The sequence below is a fragment of the Saccostrea cucullata genome, unplaced genomic scaffold (genome assembly GCF_032062105.1).
Source record: "Saccostrea cucullata isolate Sc308-1 unplaced genomic scaffold, CSIRO_AGI_Scuc_v1 ctg316, whole genome shotgun sequence".
NCBI lineage: Eukaryota > Metazoa > Mollusca > Bivalvia > Ostreida > Ostreidae > Saccostrea > Saccostrea cuccullata.
The window spans coordinates 159,395-178,525 of NW_026923710.1; the positions used below are offsets into that span (position 1 = coordinate 159,395).

The window sequence follows — 19,131 nt, forward strand, 5'->3', positions numbered from 1 at the left end:
TGTATATTAATTATATTTTAGAATATTTCAGACCTGCATGTTATATATATCCATGCCTTGTATCCTTGATAATCTCGTAACATTTCATCTTTTTCAGGTAAATATAGCTCATCTGATTCTATATCATAATACCAATTTCGATGTAGAAATGCATGTATTCCTGTTTATACCCCATGTGTACCAGTATCTTCCTTTCCATGCACATCATGTAACAAGCTCTATGATTGGTTCTGTATTGAAAAGAGAGGATTGCACTACCCCTGACTGAAATTGAAAATTGTTTGGGAATATGCTTGAATGTTCTTTATGCTTATATATTCATGGGTATTGCAAACTAAATTTATAGAGCATTCATAGAACTAGAAACAAACTTAGCATGATTATTACAATAGCTTGTAATAAGCATGCTAATTCTGGACAATGCTGTTAAATGGCCTTTTCCTATTTCTTTTATTTCCTAAATTTCCATTTTGGTCCTCTTTTGAAACAGAGGCTCCTATCATTTCCATTGAATCAACTAGATACACGGTTAGTTTGGGGCATAATGTGACCTTGACCTGCTCTGTGATTGCTGACCCCCCAGCTACTATTGTCTACTGGCAAAGGAGGAATCACCTGGGCTCCCAAAATATATTTAGCAATACTAATATAAATAGATACGGGGGTGTGACTCTGTCAGATCCGTCACTCATTATCAACAGTGTGGATTATGTGGACGAGGGGGCCTACAACTGTTATGCCAGAAACGCAGCTGGACTAAGCAATAGTCCAGTTGTTAATTTGTATGTTTCGGGAAGTGAGTACATTGTGGGTGGTACTTGGGGGTGCCTGGTCATTTAAGAAATTGTGTGAATCCTGCAAGTCTTTTGAGGGAAATGACATCTTTGTGCTGCAATTACTTAGTATTTGTTTTTTAGAACACAAGTGATCGATTTGGCTATAATGTTTTAATGTCAAGAAATAATTTTTCACATCACATTTTATATTTTGCTTTTTATTCTTTTGCACATTGTACTAACTCAAGCATACAAACAATTATTTTTAAAAGATATATTTTCACAGAAAAGAAATAAATCCAGCATTTTTGAATTTACAAACAATTATTAAAAATTATCTTATTTCAATTTTTTAAATCAAATGATAAAAGTAATTAGGGAAAATTTTGGGAGCCACACAGAGTTAAGGAATCCAATCCAATTTTCAGGTCAGCCCGCTCCCAACATTCCATTGGGATCTTACTCGGTTTTAATTGGGAATGACATACAGATCCCGTGCTCCGTGTCGGCAGATCCCCCTGTCACTTCTGTGGAGTGGACATTCCGACCCACCAGCGGGAATACCATAACTATCGCACAGTCCAACACCAAGTACACCCTGGCCAGTGGTACCTCTAATCCAAATCTAACCATCAATTCGGCTGCCTTGACGGATGCTGGCACTTACACCTGCAAGGCAACCAATATAGTTGGGCCGGGGGAAGACTCAGCCACTCTAACCATCACTGGAAGTAAGTCTGTGTGTGGTGATGGGCACTATTGGAAAATTTGGATGATTTCAAATGTTTGGCGGGGAAGGGGGAAATCACCTCAGAAATTTTTTTTGCACCCTGAATTCGAGCACTATATTTTCATATTTTCCTCTCTAACCAGTTCTTACTAATACATGTACTTTATTGTTAAAATGTAATCTGTAAATCTGTCAAAAGCATGCATATTAGCATAGTATTCTGAAAAATATGCCAATTCTGATCTCATTTAATTATTTCAGAATTTAGAAATTTCTTTAGCTTTTTTTTTCTCTGCATGCCAGATATTACATATGTATATTTACTAACAACCCTTTTTGTAGTTATTCCTAATGTAACAATACCAGACACATCTTTATCCATACAAAAACGTCAAAACATCACCATCACATGCGTAATCACAGAGGCTTTACCAAAAGAGACATCTGTATTATGGGAATTTAGAGCCAACCAAGGCGACTCAGGAACTATCATAAGCATTGCCTCTAATCCTACAAAATATCAAGGGGGCACGGTGGCAGTGCCGTCTCTCACGATTTTGTCGGTAGCAGCCTCCGACCAAGGTTATTACACATGTATCGCATCAAACGTATTCGGAGAGGGGCGCAGCGAACAGGCTTTTTTAGAAGCCACTGGCAGTGAGTACATGTGTTATGTGTATGTAGTCTGAGCGAACACATAATGAATACTGAAATACTGCTTAAGTTGTGAAGTGAATTTACCACATATAAAAATTGTAAATAACTACAATGTATAGGCTTACTAGTTTAAATATTGGTTTTGATTTATATAAACAAAAAGCCATGAAATGTTTAACACAAAATAATAATAAGCTTTTAGTATATCTCTATTTTAAACTTTTTACAAATATATAAAATTTTATTGCCTTAATAGAAATTCCTACAATAGTTTATAACTCTATGTGTGTTTATATTGTAGGTTAATTTAAACATCATTTAAAGCAGCATAAACATTTTCTCATTTTGCTTTGTCATTAATTAATCCTACCTATATTCACATACAACTCATTTAGTCAAGCTAAACTTTGAAAAAAAATCTAACATGCCATACCATGCTCTAATACCCTAAGTGTTCCTCATCTTACAGCGTGATGTATATGTGTTTTATCATCATTATAAATTTCGGTACTCTATGTTTGATCTATTTTATACTTAATATTATATGTTGTGTGTTACTGTTAATTGTACTATGTTTTCAAAAGATACTTACAAATTTTAAGTTTGCTGAAGTCTTGTTGATTATATCAACTTGAACACTGTAAAAAAGTAAGTTTTCTGAAATTTAAAGATATGAAGTGTTGTCAATATTTTGAATCCTTTAATTGATTACATTGTATTTTACAGCTTTAATCAGAGTTCAGTAAAACCTTAAGATGTGATACTGAATAAGAAAAAGAATTTATCAGCCATTCTGTGTGATTTGATTTTAAATGACTTCCTGTTCCTGTTTAGATGCTGCCACGGTAACCGTCAGTCCTTCCAGCCAATCAGTGCTACAGAAGAGCACAGCTGTCATCTCCTGCACGATCAGTAATGCAAACCCAGCCGTAACAGAGGTCACATGGGAGAAAGTTAGCTCAGGCGTAACCACTTCTATCACAGTGACGGGACGCTTCAACGGTTCCACTCCCTCTGTCCCTGACCTTACCATCAGTAACCTTGAGCCAGGGGATGCTGGGACGTACTACTGCTCGGCCAGGAACGCCATAGGAACCACCAGGAGTAACACAGGGAGCGTGCTTATAGTCACAGGGGGTCAGTGTCCAAACATTTCTTATTTAAATGCTTGGTGAATAGATGCTTTTTTTATGTCTCAAAATTTGCTGTCAGTTATAAAGGAAATATTTCACTTAAATCTTTGTAGCATTACAAAAATTATATATAAAGAAAGGATCGAATACAAACGGCTTTGTATACTTTGCATGCTCACTATTATGTAGTGTTAAATTATTTATTTTTACAGCTGTGCCAAGCAGTGTTCTGATAGCAGGATCATCAAACAGAAATGTCAATCTTGGAGGGGCCTTGACCTTGCAATGTTCAGGTCAAGGACAACCAAGCCCAACTTACACCTGGTTGTTCAGTAGTAGTACTACTACTAGTACAGTGGTTGGGACAGGAAATACCTATACAATTACTAATGCCCTGAGGACGAATGCTGGAACTTACATTTGTAGAGCAACTAATACACTGGGAACATTGGATAGTCCAGGGGTTACTGTCAATGTCCAGTGTAAGTTTTATTGAATCTTAATTGTTTGAAGGAACAAGGGAAAAAGGGATTTCCCATTCCTACATTATACTTGGACATTTCAAGTAGCTTTTGTTGGAACCAGAAATTTTACAATTTAGTAATGGAAGGGTTTTGAGAAAAAAAAATTACTACAAAAATGGAGATAATTTAAAAATTAATATCAATATTGAAGATATTAATCAAGAAGTATGTAATTTGCTCATTCCTTATTGCTTGTATTGTCCAGATGCTCCTGTCGATGCCCGAACTGAAGCACAGAAGATAGTGACTGCCACTGTGGACACCGCAGTCACCTTGAGCTGTAACGTGGACGCCAATCCTACTGCCTCTTTCCAGTGGTATCGTAACTCCCAGCTGGTGGGGTCCCAGCAAACGTACACCTTCACCTTCAGCGGAACTGACACCCAGGGGGTTTACACGTGTAGAGCCACCAACAGTGTAGGATCCCAGGACCTGCAGTTCACTGTGTCTCAGGGTATACTCACAAGTCCTTTATCCAGAACTCAGTACTCTCAATATAAAACGGTCTTGATATTTCAAAAGGCGTGTTCTATGATATTTTACTTATATAGATCTTTGTATGGTTTTTCAGGAAGGTTTACAAAAAATACTTGAAATCATTGATACATTCATCACCAATTTGTTGATCATACAGTGTATTTGTTGGTTTCCATTTTCTTTTGTTTCTTGGCAATAGAGAATCCCCACATCCCCCTTTGTATGCATAACAAAGGAAAAAAGTCAACTACTTTAGATGATCATAGTCATTGTTTTAATAGCCATAGCTACACCTCTAAAGCTTATAAGCATTGCTTCAACTAATACCAGAGTACTTGTGTGTGCTTCTCACTACATGAAGTTTGATTCAAATTGTTGAAGTTTGGAAGAGTGCTGGGCTTCATAATTTGCAAATATGCCACAGAATTAATGTTTGTTTTGGAAAAAAAATATATTTTTTAAATGAAGCTGTTCTTTCATTTTCAACACTTGGGAGACAAGTGATGTTAAATGTTGTGTGACCTTTGATTGGGTATGATTCTTATATTTTTAAATGTCTACTTTTACAGGTACTGGCAATGTTGGGGCCTCCACAGCCACTTCGGGGCTCTCCACAGGAGAAATTGCCGCCATCATCCTGGCCTTACTTCTCCTGCTTCTACTTATCATTATTATCATCATCTGCTGCCTGACACATGGTAAGTGACAGCTGTCAATCACATAAAGGCCACACCCCTTACTTCTTCTCTCATAATAAATGACAAAGCTATCAATCATGAAAGGCCACACTTTCTTCTGCCTCATTCTGGAACACTCAGAAATGTTCAGAATTTTATGGGTGAAAATCTTACTTCAGGTGTATGTGGGGCTATCTGTGGCAAGAAACAAGATGTCAAAGGTCGTGTGGAACCAACAGAGGAGAAGGAGGTGTATAAGGAAACACAGAAAGAGGTCATCATTCCACGATTCCACGAGGAGTCCATCAAAGGCAAAAGGTACTTAGTTGATTCTAGCCCCCTCCCTTATTTTGCACAAATCACTGCCAAACAAATTTGATTTAGGTGATATAATTGTTCATCAAAGTTAACACTTTCTGTACTTTAACCCTTATGTTCATATCAGACCATGACATTTCAATATATTCATATTTCTTTCCTAATGACCTTCATCTATTGATATGATTGGTCTGTTGATGTCATGTGACAATTCAGTTACAGGGAGCCAGCAAGGGCGGGTTCCTATCGGTCTTACCCTGCCCATGCTAACAAGTATCGGTAAGAGACCCCCAGCTTAAATGTTATCAAAGTGTGCATGTTATGTTTCCCCTGTTTCGAGTTACTCCATAACTTGATGGAACTTCTGCAGCAGTAACAAATAAAAATAATGCTTATATCTACAGACAATTTTAATGCATAAATTTTCTGTTCCCCCCTAAAAAAGGGAATGGCTTATGTTTTTGTTTGGCTTTCATAATCTGTATGCAAGAATGGAATTCTTAATAGTGTTTTGGAAAAGGAAATATTCTGGAGTGTGTGAGCTGTGATGAGTTTCTTAATTGTGTTGATATTTACCTCTGTGACATTGTAAGCAGTTTGATTGGGCATGATTCTGATAATAACCCTTTGTACAGATTGTACATCATGTGAACCAAAATATTTCCCTTCCATTAAATTTAATCCACTACTGAAATGAAATGTGTGTTTAATGAACTCTTTGTAAAGGGATATTTTTTCAAGGCAAATTGTAAAGACCAGGGCAAAAATTAAACAACATACAAAATGGTTTTTACATTATAATACCAGGTACATGTAGGATGTAAAGTACATGTACTATTAGTGTAGATTTTAATGTCTTGATTGAATAACCTGCTATTCTTGAATATGTTCAATATAATAATCTAATTTTGAAAGAATTATTTTTAAAATATCCAAAAATTAACTAAAATGACCTTTTACCTTATACATGTATATAATTTCTCTGTTGTAGACAACCCTCGGCTGTGTCTAGGAAAGATGTCGATGTCAGAGTACAGAACGGTGGATTCAGGTCAGTTTATACTCAGTGTCTCATCCTTTTTTCATATTGTCATAATATGTAATGTGTGCTGTCTGTAACTAAGTGGACTGTTTGTGTTTTACAGGAAGGAGAATGATTACGAGATTGTACGTTATGAGACCGTGCCTCCAGTTTCTACTCAGCTGATGTAAGTGTTTCCCATGAGACATATGAGACTTTATCTCACATTTAGATTACAGTGATTTAGGTGACTTTTGTAATCTCTATGTGTTTTATCGTGTTGTTTATAGGACTGAGTCCCCCCGCCCACACCGCCTGCCTGCTCTCTCCTACACCTACGAAGATGTGGAGAAGAAGCGCAAGAGGAGGAAGAAGAAGAAGCACCACCGCAGACGCCACCACGATCATGGAGAGGAAGTGGTAAGTTATCTCCCTTCTTTTGATTTAGTAATGTTGTTTTTTTACATGTAGAATGTTACCTATGAGGGAAGAAAAAAAATCTTTTACATTTATCACACAGCTTTAGATTGAATTAATGATTTTTGATGAAGTGATTTAATGTTAATTTTGTGTTTCGTTTTTTTTTCTCTAAAAAACTAATGGTTATTGATGTGTGACAGTTAAGCTTACTAAAAAGTGTACATGTTTTGGCACTAGTTATTGAGTTCATGTAGAGTTTAAATTTTTTTTTTATAAATGTTGCAAAGGGAAATCTCAATTCTGACCTGCACAGGGCACATTAGAATTAGAGTTTTTAAGATATATGCTTTTTACCATTAAAGAAGACTTAGATATAGTGGTTTTGGTTTTACGATAACAGGTGGTTGAGACATTACGGTCTGGTAGCCCAGTTCGTATTATAGAAGAACCTGTGGAAGAAGTGGTAATTATCCTAGATAAATATTGTAATGGCAGACCTGTTTACATCCATTGTAATTAAAATATACATGGCACTTAGTAAAAATAAAGAATGAGTCTTAAAGTCTATATTTTGAGTTGAAATTAAGTTTAACACAATAGGAACAGGTCTGCTAATGAAAAGTAGAGTTATTATCAAAATGTCCTCCCATATAAACACATGCATGTATAACCCTCTGTATAGCTACAAACTATGTATAACTGTGGGTTTATTTTTTTCAATTAAGTATCAAATTTTATACATGTATATCTCTGCAATGCTATCAGTACTTAACAAAATATCTCTGAAATTTCATAAAACTTAACAATTATATAAGCTGACTATCTATTCAAATTCAAGTTTTCTTATTCCTAGTAATCAAAAACATTCTTCAAGTATCATTAAGTGAATACATCAACTTTTAAGTTCTTAAAAAAGATAGAAAGGAAGTTTAGCACATTTATTGAGAGTTCTATAGCAGTGTACTGATTTTCAGGAGGTAGTGCGCTCGGCTAGCCCGACCCGATATGTAACTGAGCCCAGCAATGAAATGGTAATTACTGAGTATAGAGTGGGAATTAGATAGGGAGTTCCTATGGAAACTTCACTTAGATTCTACTTTGTCTATTACTATACACATCTTTCATAATTTTCAGAGTTTTAAAAGACTTTTTATACAAGTTCTTTATTTTTCAAGAAAAAAAAGTGCCAAAAGCAATTGTAAAAAAGACATGATTTGAAACACTTTCTGCATAGTTAAACAAAATTTTTTTTTAGTATAACATAATTATTAGACTGCAACACATTATTTCTTTTTTTCTGCTTGTTTTACTGAAGAATGGTCAATAACTTTACTTTCAGTCTCTATTGCTTATTTTTTTTTTTCTAGTTTTTAGCTCATTTTTTTCATCCATGGAAAATTTAATTATGTAGAATCTTATTAAAAGTCCATTTTTTAATTTGATGATTTATGTATTATTGATTTTAAAAAATCTTAACCTATGTGTTATAGTATTACACAATGTAAACATCCACTATTTTGTCCTGTGATCTTAGGTGGTTGAGCGTGTGATACGAAGTCGCAGTGCTAGTCCTACTCGAATAATTCGCACCGAGGCCGAGGAACCTACGGTATATCTCACTCTGTATATACCTCTATCTTCCTCCATTGTATAATCTCATCCCTCCCATTTAGTTAGTTCATTGGTGTTGGTCTTGTTTTCTTTTTCAGCCTCCTTCCATATTATTTCTGATGTAATGCTGATATTCTTTTTGAAATGTTGTTTTACTATTTAATTTACTTTCCTTATTCCTTTTTCAGTGCATGTAATTGTATTTTTAAGAGTAAAAGTATTTATGATTATAGCTTTCAAAGGTTTTAAGTAACCATAAATTATGGTCAATTATTGGACTGAGTATTTAATCAAATAGCTAGTATTTTACAAATTATACAAAATTTAATGAATTCAAAGTATATATGAATTTGAGGAAATCACAAAATTATTGAAAAAGTCTTATTTAAAAATCTTAGATTAACAGTAATTAAATGAAAAAATACATGAAAGAGAGAAATAGAAATGTAACATCTATTTTAATACCTGTAATATACAAACTACCAGGTTGTTGAGCGAGTGATCCGCAGCTCGAGTCCCAGTCGCCACGTCTACAGACAGGAAGTGGAGGAACCAGTGGTATAACCATTTGATATACCATCAAAGTAGTTGTCATAGCGATACCACTAACATCCTCCATAGACTCTTCCTTTTTATCATTTTCATTTTTTACAGGAAAAAAATAACTTTAAATTGTTGCATCTCTATGCAATTTTGACATTCATAGCCAAGCATAATTGTTCAAGAATTCACAGGTCAAGAAAGCAAGAAAAGACTACCATCTTAATTAACGTAATTTATCTTTCCAGCATCCCGTACCATAACAAAGCACTATTTTCACTTTCAGTTTCATGTTGACTTTTCACTGGTTTTGCAGGTTACACAGCTACTAATTGAAATATTAACAAATAGTCTTACTAATGGAATTTAGAAAAATCATTTATTAATAACTTTTAAGATTTGGAGCCAATTACAATATTCTGTATTCTTAATCTTGTTCATGTTTGATATATTGGAAAACATTCTAGTCACAAGTATGCAGTTAAATTATAATTATACATGTACCTTGTCATAAATAGGAGATCATCTTATTTCTGCAAGAGACTTGAAATGTTTTAATTGTACTTTTTTTTAATTAGAGAGGAAAAATTCGGTGTCACATGTCTAAATTTTTAAGCTTTTTATTGACACCCTTTTTAATGTTGTTTATAGGAATATTCACCTTCTCCAGGAAGGAGAGGTTACGGTTACTATGACAATGAAAGGGTAAACAAAAATCAGAGTGCTTGAATTGTTTAATTGCTTTTTATTAGTTGTTTGGGCTTTTAAAAATTTTATTAGCAGATTTTTTTTAAGTAACCTTAATATCTTTTATCATATTAAACCTTTAAAATGATATTTTTTTTACAAAATTAATACTGGTATACATATTTATGGAATACAAATTAAGTGGGGGTTGTGGTTTGATAAATTTTAAGCTAGAATCTCTGCTTACAATGAATTTTGAAAAGTAATGCATATTGTAGATGCATTTAATGGTATTAACATTTCTTTCTAATGAAAAAAAAATGAATCTTAACTGTGTCTCCTTGTATCCTAGTTATAACTGAAGTAGAAACGATCCTTATGTAATCTGTGTGGTGTGTGTGAGTAGATGTAAATAACATAAACCTTTAGGAATTTATTGGAATTCTACCTGTAAAACATATAGTTTGCTATAAAAGATTTTAAAATAAAATGATATTTGCAAGTTTAATCCTTTTTACTTTAAAGATAATGATTTTGGTGTCTTTTTTCATCCCAACAGATCATTGAGACGACACGAAGCTCCAGAAGTCCGCGACGACACCGGCACCAGGAGGAGGAAGACGTGGTAAGACGATTTTAACGACAGTTCAGTAATTAGATCTTTGGGGAAATTAATGAGAAAATATTTTACCTTGGACACTGAAAATATATAAAGAAAAATAAACCATTTCACCAGAAAAATTTTGATTTTATTGAATCTAATAATGTTTGCCTGTGGTCATTTACAGATAATTGAACGTCGCAGTCCAAGCACTAAACGGAGATACGAGGAGAATTACATAACGGATGACCGTGACATCATCCAGGAAGACGGAGATCTCCGCGCGTACAATGGAGTCGTGTATCGCGAGGCTCCCAGTCGCCATGGCAGCGGGCGTTACGCTGTACAGAGCAGCGAGAGGCGAAGTCGTAGCAGAGGTCGTCATGGGTCAGATGATGACGTAGAAGTGGTTTATGGGAAGGAATATGTTGTGGAACGTTAACTAGGTCTTAAATGAATTAATATTAGGATTTTAAAATTATTTTTATCAGAGATTTTATGTAGAATGGGTGGTTTCTGAGATGTATATGGATGAAATTTTTCTTATAATGATAGCTCTTTTAGAAACTTTTTTTCTTGTAGCAAAGAGAAAAAACTTGTGTTGATTCAATTTGAATAGCATTTTTTATCCTTTAAATACCATGCAAAACAAACCAAAGTGGAAAGATGAGTATTATTCTATGTATGACGTTGTATAATGTCCATGTAAGTATAATTAAGAGCAAAGAAAATTTTCAGAAGTGCTACAGTTAAACTATCCATGTGTCCATATAATGTTTCCAAAGTGCCTACACTGTTGTGTATTACATTCCAGAAAGTTTTCATATGAAATATAGATTCAGGGTTGTCCACAAGGTTTGAAATAGAAGGGGACATTTTAAAAGAAAAAGGTTGTCTTAAGTTCCTCCCCAAGTGGGAATAGGGGCAATGCCAGATTACCCTAGGGATTTTCCCAGCCCATTCATCTTACGGGCAACCTTTGCTTCTTTTGACTTGTTTTCGAGACAAATCACATTTTATGGCACAAAGCATGTAAAAATGCTCAGTTTACATGCCAGTAAAATTTTTATTTCCAACTGTCTGTTTACAATAATATTCCAGATTTTCTGAATGGTTTATCAGGGTATACACGGTATGTTTACCCATCGGATGTAATTTGAGTATTAATTTTTATCTCATGGTTTTTATAAATTTATTGCACTGTGATATTACCAGCATAATTTTTTTTATGAGGGATACTCGTGAAGTGGCATAATATATTTATACTTTTATCATGGATTTGTATGTGTATTGTTTGTTGGTATGTTTTTTCTGTATTTTAGAGCATTTTTATCTTATTTCTTTTTACCACATACTTGAGTTGTTTTGTTTTTTTTCTAAATGATTCCGTCCTTGATTTTCACACAATTTTTTTTTTTTAATTTATATCAAAAATTGATTTGACATAATAGTTCATTTTACTTTTGTAATATCAATATATAAATATTGTATATTTGTACAAGATCCTCAACACATCTGTAATTTTCTTGTCATTAGATGAATGTAGAGATATTTTTCACTAACATATTGTACAATCAAAATCTCCATCATTATTCTATCAAATGTGATAACATAACAGGCAAACAGCTATTTTTTGTTCCAGCAAGATTTTTTTCAGCTATTTATTTAATAAACTGTATTTATGATTGTTGTATATAACTTTGAATAATTTATGTATTGTATAATCTCCCTCCTTGTATATACAGTAACATGACAATGAAAACTGTGATATTTTTGTATTAGCATGATTGGGAGGTGCTACTTTGCTACGATGTGATTGGTCAGAATTTACAGATACTTTGCAATTATTGGTCAGAATTTACAGATACTTTGTAATGATAGGACCACAACTGATTTAAACATTTTATATCATAGGAATGGTGATTTGAATTTGGTTGAAGTAATTTTTGGGAGAAAATAAAATATTTAATGATTATAATGTGTCTTCACACAGATGTTTCAAGCTGCTAACTTCACTGGGTTGTATAGACTCTGTATTTAGTACTTAATTCATACTGTGAATTTTTTTATCATTTTAATGCAGATCAGTTCTTTAAAAATTGTCAAATTTATTTTACATATGTAAGTCATAATATTTAGAAGTGTTTCTTTAAATTTCCCAAGCATAATTAGAGATTAAAAAACCAATAGAAATAAAGATAAATGTAGAAGTATTTCTTGGTGTTTTATCATTTCTAAATATTTTCTTTGGCTATACAGACATTTATGGATTTGTTTTGTTTTTTTTTTAAAGTAACTTTAGCTGAAAGGATAATTCTTTGTTTGAAAAGTCCACCACTGAAGTCTGTAAACTAGGTCGTCCAAGAAATTTAGGATTCTGATGGGTACTGATGGTGCTCCTCTGTTAGTTGATCTATTTTATTCCTATGGAGCAATTTATTAAAAAAAAAAAAAGAAAGAAAGATGAAAACACTTGCTGTGGTCTCCAACAACATTTAGGTTTATCAAGGATGTAATATCAATTACAATTGTTACCTACATCCATATGTCAATTGGATATATCCCAGTTAACTTGAAATAAAAGACTCCACAGTCTTTCATAATTGATACATCTTTGGATTTTTGCTGACTGTAGAGGAAGAGAGTCATAAAAGGCAGATTGTCCTCCACATTTTGTTACATTGGTCAAATACAGGTAATGTGTGTATATAAAAATAGAATTGGTACTGAAAGAAGTTGGAAAATGTTTGTGACTGATCAACAGGGGATGCTTACTCCTCCTAGGCACCTGGCCTGGGGGCCATAAAACTTCACACGTTTGTAGTTTATATCACTTTTGATCTCAGTCTCACTTTTCCACTATATATTCCTTTAGTAAAAGTGAGACTGAGATCAAAAGTGAGCTCGTCTAAGTTTTATGGCCCCCAGGCCTGATCCCACCTCTGGAATTCCCAGGGGGTCCCTGTTTTATTTTTATAGAGTTTCTGAGATCGATCACCGTCATTATCTTCAGCTTTTACATTTTACAGTGAGATCACATGAGGACATAGTTTTATGAGGAGGATAAAAAGCAAAATATGTAATGGAAAGAAATTATCTATGCAGTACCATACACCTACGTGTATTAAAGTGTTAAACCTGCAAGTTCCCATTATTCTCGTAAGGTTTGAATTCAAGATTTTATACAGGATAATAAAACTCGGAGTAGTGATTCCAGCATAATAAAAGGATAAGCAGATGTACTTTTCATCGACCCCTTTCATATAAGCACTGCATGCATGTCATTTGCAAAAAAAAAATTTAAATGTGCATTACGGACCAGACATGGAAGCTCACGTAGATTTTTGTGTTTTATTTGTTCGTTTTTTTTTTCGTCCTACGACAATTTTTTACATCAACGACGATTTTGATAACTTTATGTATAATTTATCGATAATCTCAGGTTTGTTTGCAAAACTCCACACTGCAATGATTCTTAAAGACATGTAAATCTGGACCTTTTTATTAAGAAATTTACGTTCACCCCCCCCCCCCCAACCAACCAACCACCCACCCCTCCCCACTATTAATTCTAAGAGTTTATAATGGCGGTCTGGTATGCATTATTGTTATTTTTTTATTTTGACGATTTCTTATAATCTAGGTAGTTATGGGGAATGTGGAGCGCGGGGAGGGGGGGGGGGTGTCAGGAACACTAGGCCACCTTCGATACCGACATTATAATCATGAATTCCGTCCTTGCATCAAATAGGTTGAGAGACGATTTCTCCAAAAAATTGAATTGAGGATCAATAGTTCTTTACATTATAATCAAACTTCTCAATTATATCCCTTTCTAATTCATACAATACTGACATTTTATCTGCGTGAATAAAACTTTTGATCGAATAATAAGTGATACGATGTCTACAGTTTAAAAAAAAAAACGAAGAGTTAAACTCGCTTTGCAGGAGGGGTTACGTGAATTTAATTCAGTTATTGTAAATTCCAGTATGCAAAATCATATCTGAATTGTCTATTGTCCAAGACAATTGGTTGTGTATTGAGAGATGACCAGCGCGCTGGCCCGTGGACGACTTCTGATCCGATTAAAACTTAATCCCTGGCGATCAGTGACATTAAATATAAACGACACACTTCATCTGCCATTAATAAAACTCGAACAAAAACATTTCATTGATTTTGAACCATTCAGTTTCATATTTATTCTACAAATACACACACACTGGTATTATACTAACGTATATATGGAAACAGCTAGGTATAGCTAATGTATGCATTCGTTCATTAGGAGAAGGACAACCACACTTAAACAATACTAGGTCGTTCTAAACGACAATATAGTAGGAACAAAACTGGTGTGAACACCTGAAGATTTTAATTGTGACACGGAGCAGGTGAGAATGGCTTAATTTATCCAGCTTCCTGGGCATAAACTGATCGAAAGAGACAGGATATCGGTAATGGAGTGAACTGATTTTCTGACTATCACCATTATGTAAGTTCTCCATTCATGCAAGTCTACCCATCTTTCAATTATAATTTATTCTCGGGTGTATGGAAACTGAAGACGACGGAAAATGGGCCGTTATGTTATGGTGCTGTGGATGTTTTTATCCCTTTACATGACTGGGGTAAGGATGAGTGAAATATTTGATGCATTTTATTTTATTTACAGAGTTAAGCCAAGTGCCAGGCATTTTTATAATACTTTAAAAAGAATATTCTCAGCGTATATCAATAGGTGCCATCAGTGGTGCTCAAACATTAAAATTAAAGTGCTGACAAGAAACAAAAGGAGTATACCCGTGGTATATAATACACATTTAATAGATTATCAATGGTGTAGTTCAATCACACATTGAACTGTACCAAAATCAAAGGAAGTTGACTTGTAGGAAAAGGTAGGACCGAGTACATGGATTGGTCGTTTTTACTGGTCTACTACATGTACTAGTATTAACAGTAAAATATCCACCACCACCCCTGTCTCCTTCTTTAGACACTTAAGACCCCCACCCACCACCCCCACCTAAGTGAGCCTCTGAATGATTAAAAAAGTAGGTGTTTCTAATATTTACAAAAGCCATTGAATACTGTTAGTAATAATGACTTGTAAACTAAGAATCGCCAGTGATTTTTAATTTACTGCATTATTTATTGAATAAACTGAACAATTTTTCCATTGAAGCACAACCGCTTGACGTTTTTAATCTTTCTTTTCATAAATAAAAATACCCCCTGTACTTTATATTTTTATTAATGAAAAGAAATGTTAAAAACGTCAAGCGCCTCTGCATCGAAGCTATATTTTAACTGTATATAATTCCCGCTTTTGAAATCAGCGTACCTTACACATGTTTTCTTATTTTCCAGGGAGGGAGTGAAACTCTTGAATTACAGTGCGATTCGTTAACTGGTAAATGTATTCATAAGTACAGAATACACTTGATTCGTCTAAATTTTACATCAATATCAATGCCATATTAGTCCGTAACGGATATATTGTACTGATTATATATATTTATTTTAATCCTCTTAGGATGGTACAAGATTCTGGGAAAATGCGTTCTTAAAGTCCCTCACAAACAGTCGTGGAGGGAAGCATACAAATATTGTAAACGGTAAGTTATGTATTAAGCAAAAACTTTATACATGATATAACATTATTGTTATCTAATCCGTGATTGCAGTTTCATGAACATGCCTTCTTTCTCCATAATTAAGAACAGATGCATATTATGGTCAAATAAATACATGGATATGTTGAATTTTCTAAGATCGTTATTTAAGGCTGCGGAGGGGGGGAGGGGGTTGCTACCAAAAATCTTTATGAATCTTTATGAATAAGGGATTCTTCAAATTAATATAAAAGCATCCTGATAAAGGAGCACAATTAGTGCTCATCGGTATTCCAACATTTTTTTTTTTTGAAGACCCTGTTTCCAAAGATTGCATATCATTAACTATCCCCACTCTAATAATCATGTATTGTGACTTGATAAAAAATTTGCAAAAACTCGTTTTTGATTATTCTAAGAAATATCGTTCCATAAAATGCACTGAGCACAAGACTATATTATTAAACACAATTCATTGTAAACAACACAGGAAGTGGAGCTTCTGCGGTTTTACCGTCTGGACATATTTCAGAAATATTGAATTTTACTCCCTACATGCCCTATGTAGGAAGATATAAGGTGGTGTACAAGTAAAGGGGTACACCTTTCTATGCCTTTGCAATTAATTAAGGAAAACTGTACACTTTATGTCTGATGTAGACAGATTTAGCGCCCAGTGTTGAATTGACAGTGGCGCGGATCCACAGGTTCGTAGCGGGGGGTGGGGTTGGAAGGATATAATAAAACTACAGCATCCCATTAGGGGGTTCGGGGCCTCCAGGAGAATTTTTTGTAAGAAAGGGATATGGTTTCAAATATATAGTTTAATATTTAGTTAATTCCTCATAAAAGTTAAACCAAAATGTATAGATCTTTTGGCCAATACAAATTTATGTATTTATGCAGGTTTGTATAATATTACTTTCTTCTACACGTTTATTTGGTTTCCATTTTCCACAGAAGTTAAGTAAATCTGATTTTGAAAATATTGAGTTACACCAGCCAAATATCAATAAAAAAAATAGTTTATGAATTCGTGTAGTTTCGTGTTACTTTATACAGTAAAAAATAATAATACCAGAAAAAGTGCCAGCATTTTCTTCAAAGTAACACCAAACATTGTTGTAACCATGGTAACTGTGTATAGTTTTAGTTGACCCTATGTCATCTCTACCCCTCCTGCACGTGTATTGTGTGCGTTCAAGCGGAAAGAGATTTCCTGTTGGGTTTCGGTTCGGTTGTATATATATATTTCACACCTTTTGATAACACTGATCGATGGAGTCAGTCTTATTTAAAAAAAAATCGGGAAGGAGGGGCTCCAATGACCATCCACTACTGGTTGATGCGAACTCTATCTTCGGTATTCAAGGGTTTCTGATAGAGTTTATGAGGAGAGTGGTGCACCAGAAACCCTTGGCCAGTGTTAGGTAGCGAAGATGACCTCTATCAGTAGCTGATCAGTATCAGTACAGCTGACCTTCATATCATGCAAAGCGCGCCAACTCTGAGCGCCCCCTTTAACGATGACAAAACTTAAAGAGAGAGGAAAGGATCATAGATCTGGGCATCTGGCACTTAATCAATCATTTTCTTTATAAGTTTATGGTATTTTTTTTAATTTACTGTACGTAGGTATGGTGGAAGACTTGCAGAGCCAAAGGGGGTGGAGGTTGGTTCACTCTACGGGGAGATTGCCAGTCGAGGAAAGAAAATGCAAGACTACTGGATAGGTAACTATTAGGGTATCACTGAGGAATGGGGTCTTTATCCCGTCAACAGATGGTCAAGATGAGTGCCTAGGGGGTCTGGAGTCTAGGGAAATAGGCATTGGAGAATATCATTCGAAATCATACATAGTTGTAATTTTACTAATTTCGCATCAGTATGTTTTTGTGTGGACATTTTATTCTGAAATGGGGGGGGGGGGGGTAGTTATGGTAACATATATAATGCTCTTTTGTGCAAATGACATAATTGAAAAAAAATATTTCCAAATTCACATCATTAGTTATGTCCACATTGCAGAAATCACTGGGATCAGTGATAAATAAATTCAGGGTATCAGGATGTGCACCTTGAATTATGTATAGTAAACTTGTCAACTGAATCCAATCATACTGTGATACATGGTTATTGATTCCTTAGGTTACAACAGAAATGGATACTCTGGCAGTAGAGACACAGTAGGATTTTGGAGTGATGGGAGGGGTGCATTGTTTGAGGCTGGGGTATGGGGGGATTTCCAACCTGAGTGGGAGAGAGGGAGCTGTGTATTGGTGGATACAGAGGGGAAGTGGAAAGCCGAGTCATGTGACATGTTACAGTCATCAATGTGTGAACGCCAAGCATGTCCTAAAGGTCAGAGGTTGAAGTATAAAGAGCCAGTAAATAATAATTTGATAGGGTACTTTAACATATAGTTAGTAGTAAAGACACTGATTCTGCACGGTGTGATACGGGTGACGTCACAATACCCCATATCACGAACCGATCTGAAAATCCATATCAAACCGGAAGTAACGTTTTTATAAAGTTTAAAAGTTAATTTATTTTATTTCATTTAAATATTCATGTAGAATAATTTTTAATGACTTTTGTGGTCTTAATTTTTTTTTTCAATTTCCTAAAGTTGGTTCTATTAGATTTTCAACAAAAAGGTCATAAATAGGGACGAAACATTCTTAAATGACCATATGTTTACTCGCATATTAAGTATTTTAAATATATGATAAATAGAATACTGCATACTAAAATCCATATCATATGTCACATCAGCCATCGGGCCCAATATATCAGGCCCTCGGCCCTCAGGCTGATATGGGGCCACTCAGGCTGTAGTGATATGACATATGATATGGATTTTCGCATGTAATATTCTTTATTTCTCCTACAAGTTGTTGTTAAATTATAATTCAGTTGAAGAAAATTTCTTTGAAATTTTGGAGTCCATCATAGATTTTAGCATGATAAGGGGCAAGAGCCATCTTATGCATAAAATGGCCCTGTACTTATATCAATTAATTAACTACCACCCTCTTTCTCATTTCATATATCAAAATAAATTAGACACTTGGTGCTTTCATTTTCTGTAATAAAATTTCGTTTTGAGAATCAAGATATTGGAAAACAGGTTAACGAAATTGCAATGTTTTTGAAATTTGCAGAAAACATGCATATTTGACTACCTTCAGCAAAGAATTAAAATATGAGCACAGCCCACGATCCAAAAAATAAAACAATTGATGTTTTTTGATCTTCAGAAACAGAGCTTTCATTATGTATTTGCATATTTTGGATGAGAGGTTGTGCTCTATATGAATATTGAAAAAATGCTT

At 34.4% G+C, this 19,131-nt stretch overlaps 2 protein-coding genes across 23 annotated transcripts in view; both read left to right on the forward strand.

Annotated features, from left to right (window-relative positions):
• Positions 1-11,115, forward strand: part of LOC134264738 (hemicentin-1-like) — a 52,524-nt gene extending 41,409 nt beyond the window's left edge. For 8 of the 22 annotated variants that reach the window (XM_062747008.1, XM_062747007.1, XM_062747006.1 and 5 more), the window contains 18 exons: positions 1,205-1,507; positions 1,849-2,163; positions 2,998-3,300; positions 3,509-3,778; positions 4,026-4,274; positions 4,867-4,995; positions 5,154-5,292; positions 5,509-5,571; positions 6,284-6,343; positions 6,438-6,500; positions 6,604-6,733; positions 7,134-7,196; positions 7,708-7,764; positions 8,268-8,342; positions 8,831-8,902; positions 9,536-9,589; positions 10,131-10,196; positions 10,360-11,115. In XM_062747008.1, coding sequence (XP_062602992.1) covers positions 1,205-1,507; positions 1,849-2,163; positions 2,998-3,300; positions 3,509-3,778; positions 4,026-4,274; positions 4,867-4,995; positions 5,154-5,292; positions 5,509-5,571; positions 6,284-6,343; positions 6,438-6,500; positions 6,604-6,733; positions 7,134-7,196; positions 7,708-7,764; positions 8,268-8,342; positions 8,831-8,902; positions 9,536-9,589; positions 10,131-10,196; positions 10,360-10,614 — 2,666 coding nt within the window. In that variant the 3' untranslated portion in view covers positions 10,615-11,115. The remainder of the gene's footprint in view (positions 1-1,204; positions 1,508-1,848; positions 2,164-2,997; positions 3,301-3,508; positions 3,779-4,025; positions 4,275-4,866; positions 4,996-5,153; positions 5,293-5,508; positions 5,572-6,283; positions 6,344-6,437; positions 6,501-6,603; positions 6,734-7,133; positions 7,197-7,707; positions 7,765-8,267; positions 8,343-8,830; positions 8,903-9,535; positions 9,590-10,130; positions 10,197-10,359) is intronic. The other 14 variants (XM_062747010.1, XM_062747014.1, XM_062747011.1 and 11 more) reach the window with 14 other exon arrangements.
• Positions 11,116-13,756: 2,641 nt separating this feature from the next.
• The window catches only part of LOC134264744 (uncharacterized), a 49,905-nt gene continuing 44,530 nt past the window's right edge, over positions 13,757-19,131 (forward strand). Inside the window, exons 1-3 of the mRNA XM_062747031.1 lie at positions 13,757-13,767; positions 17,429-17,526; positions 17,942-18,154. Coding sequence (XP_062603015.1) covers positions 13,757-13,767; positions 17,429-17,526; positions 17,942-18,154 — 322 coding nt within the window. The remainder of the gene's footprint in view (positions 13,768-17,428; positions 17,527-17,941; positions 18,155-19,131) is intronic.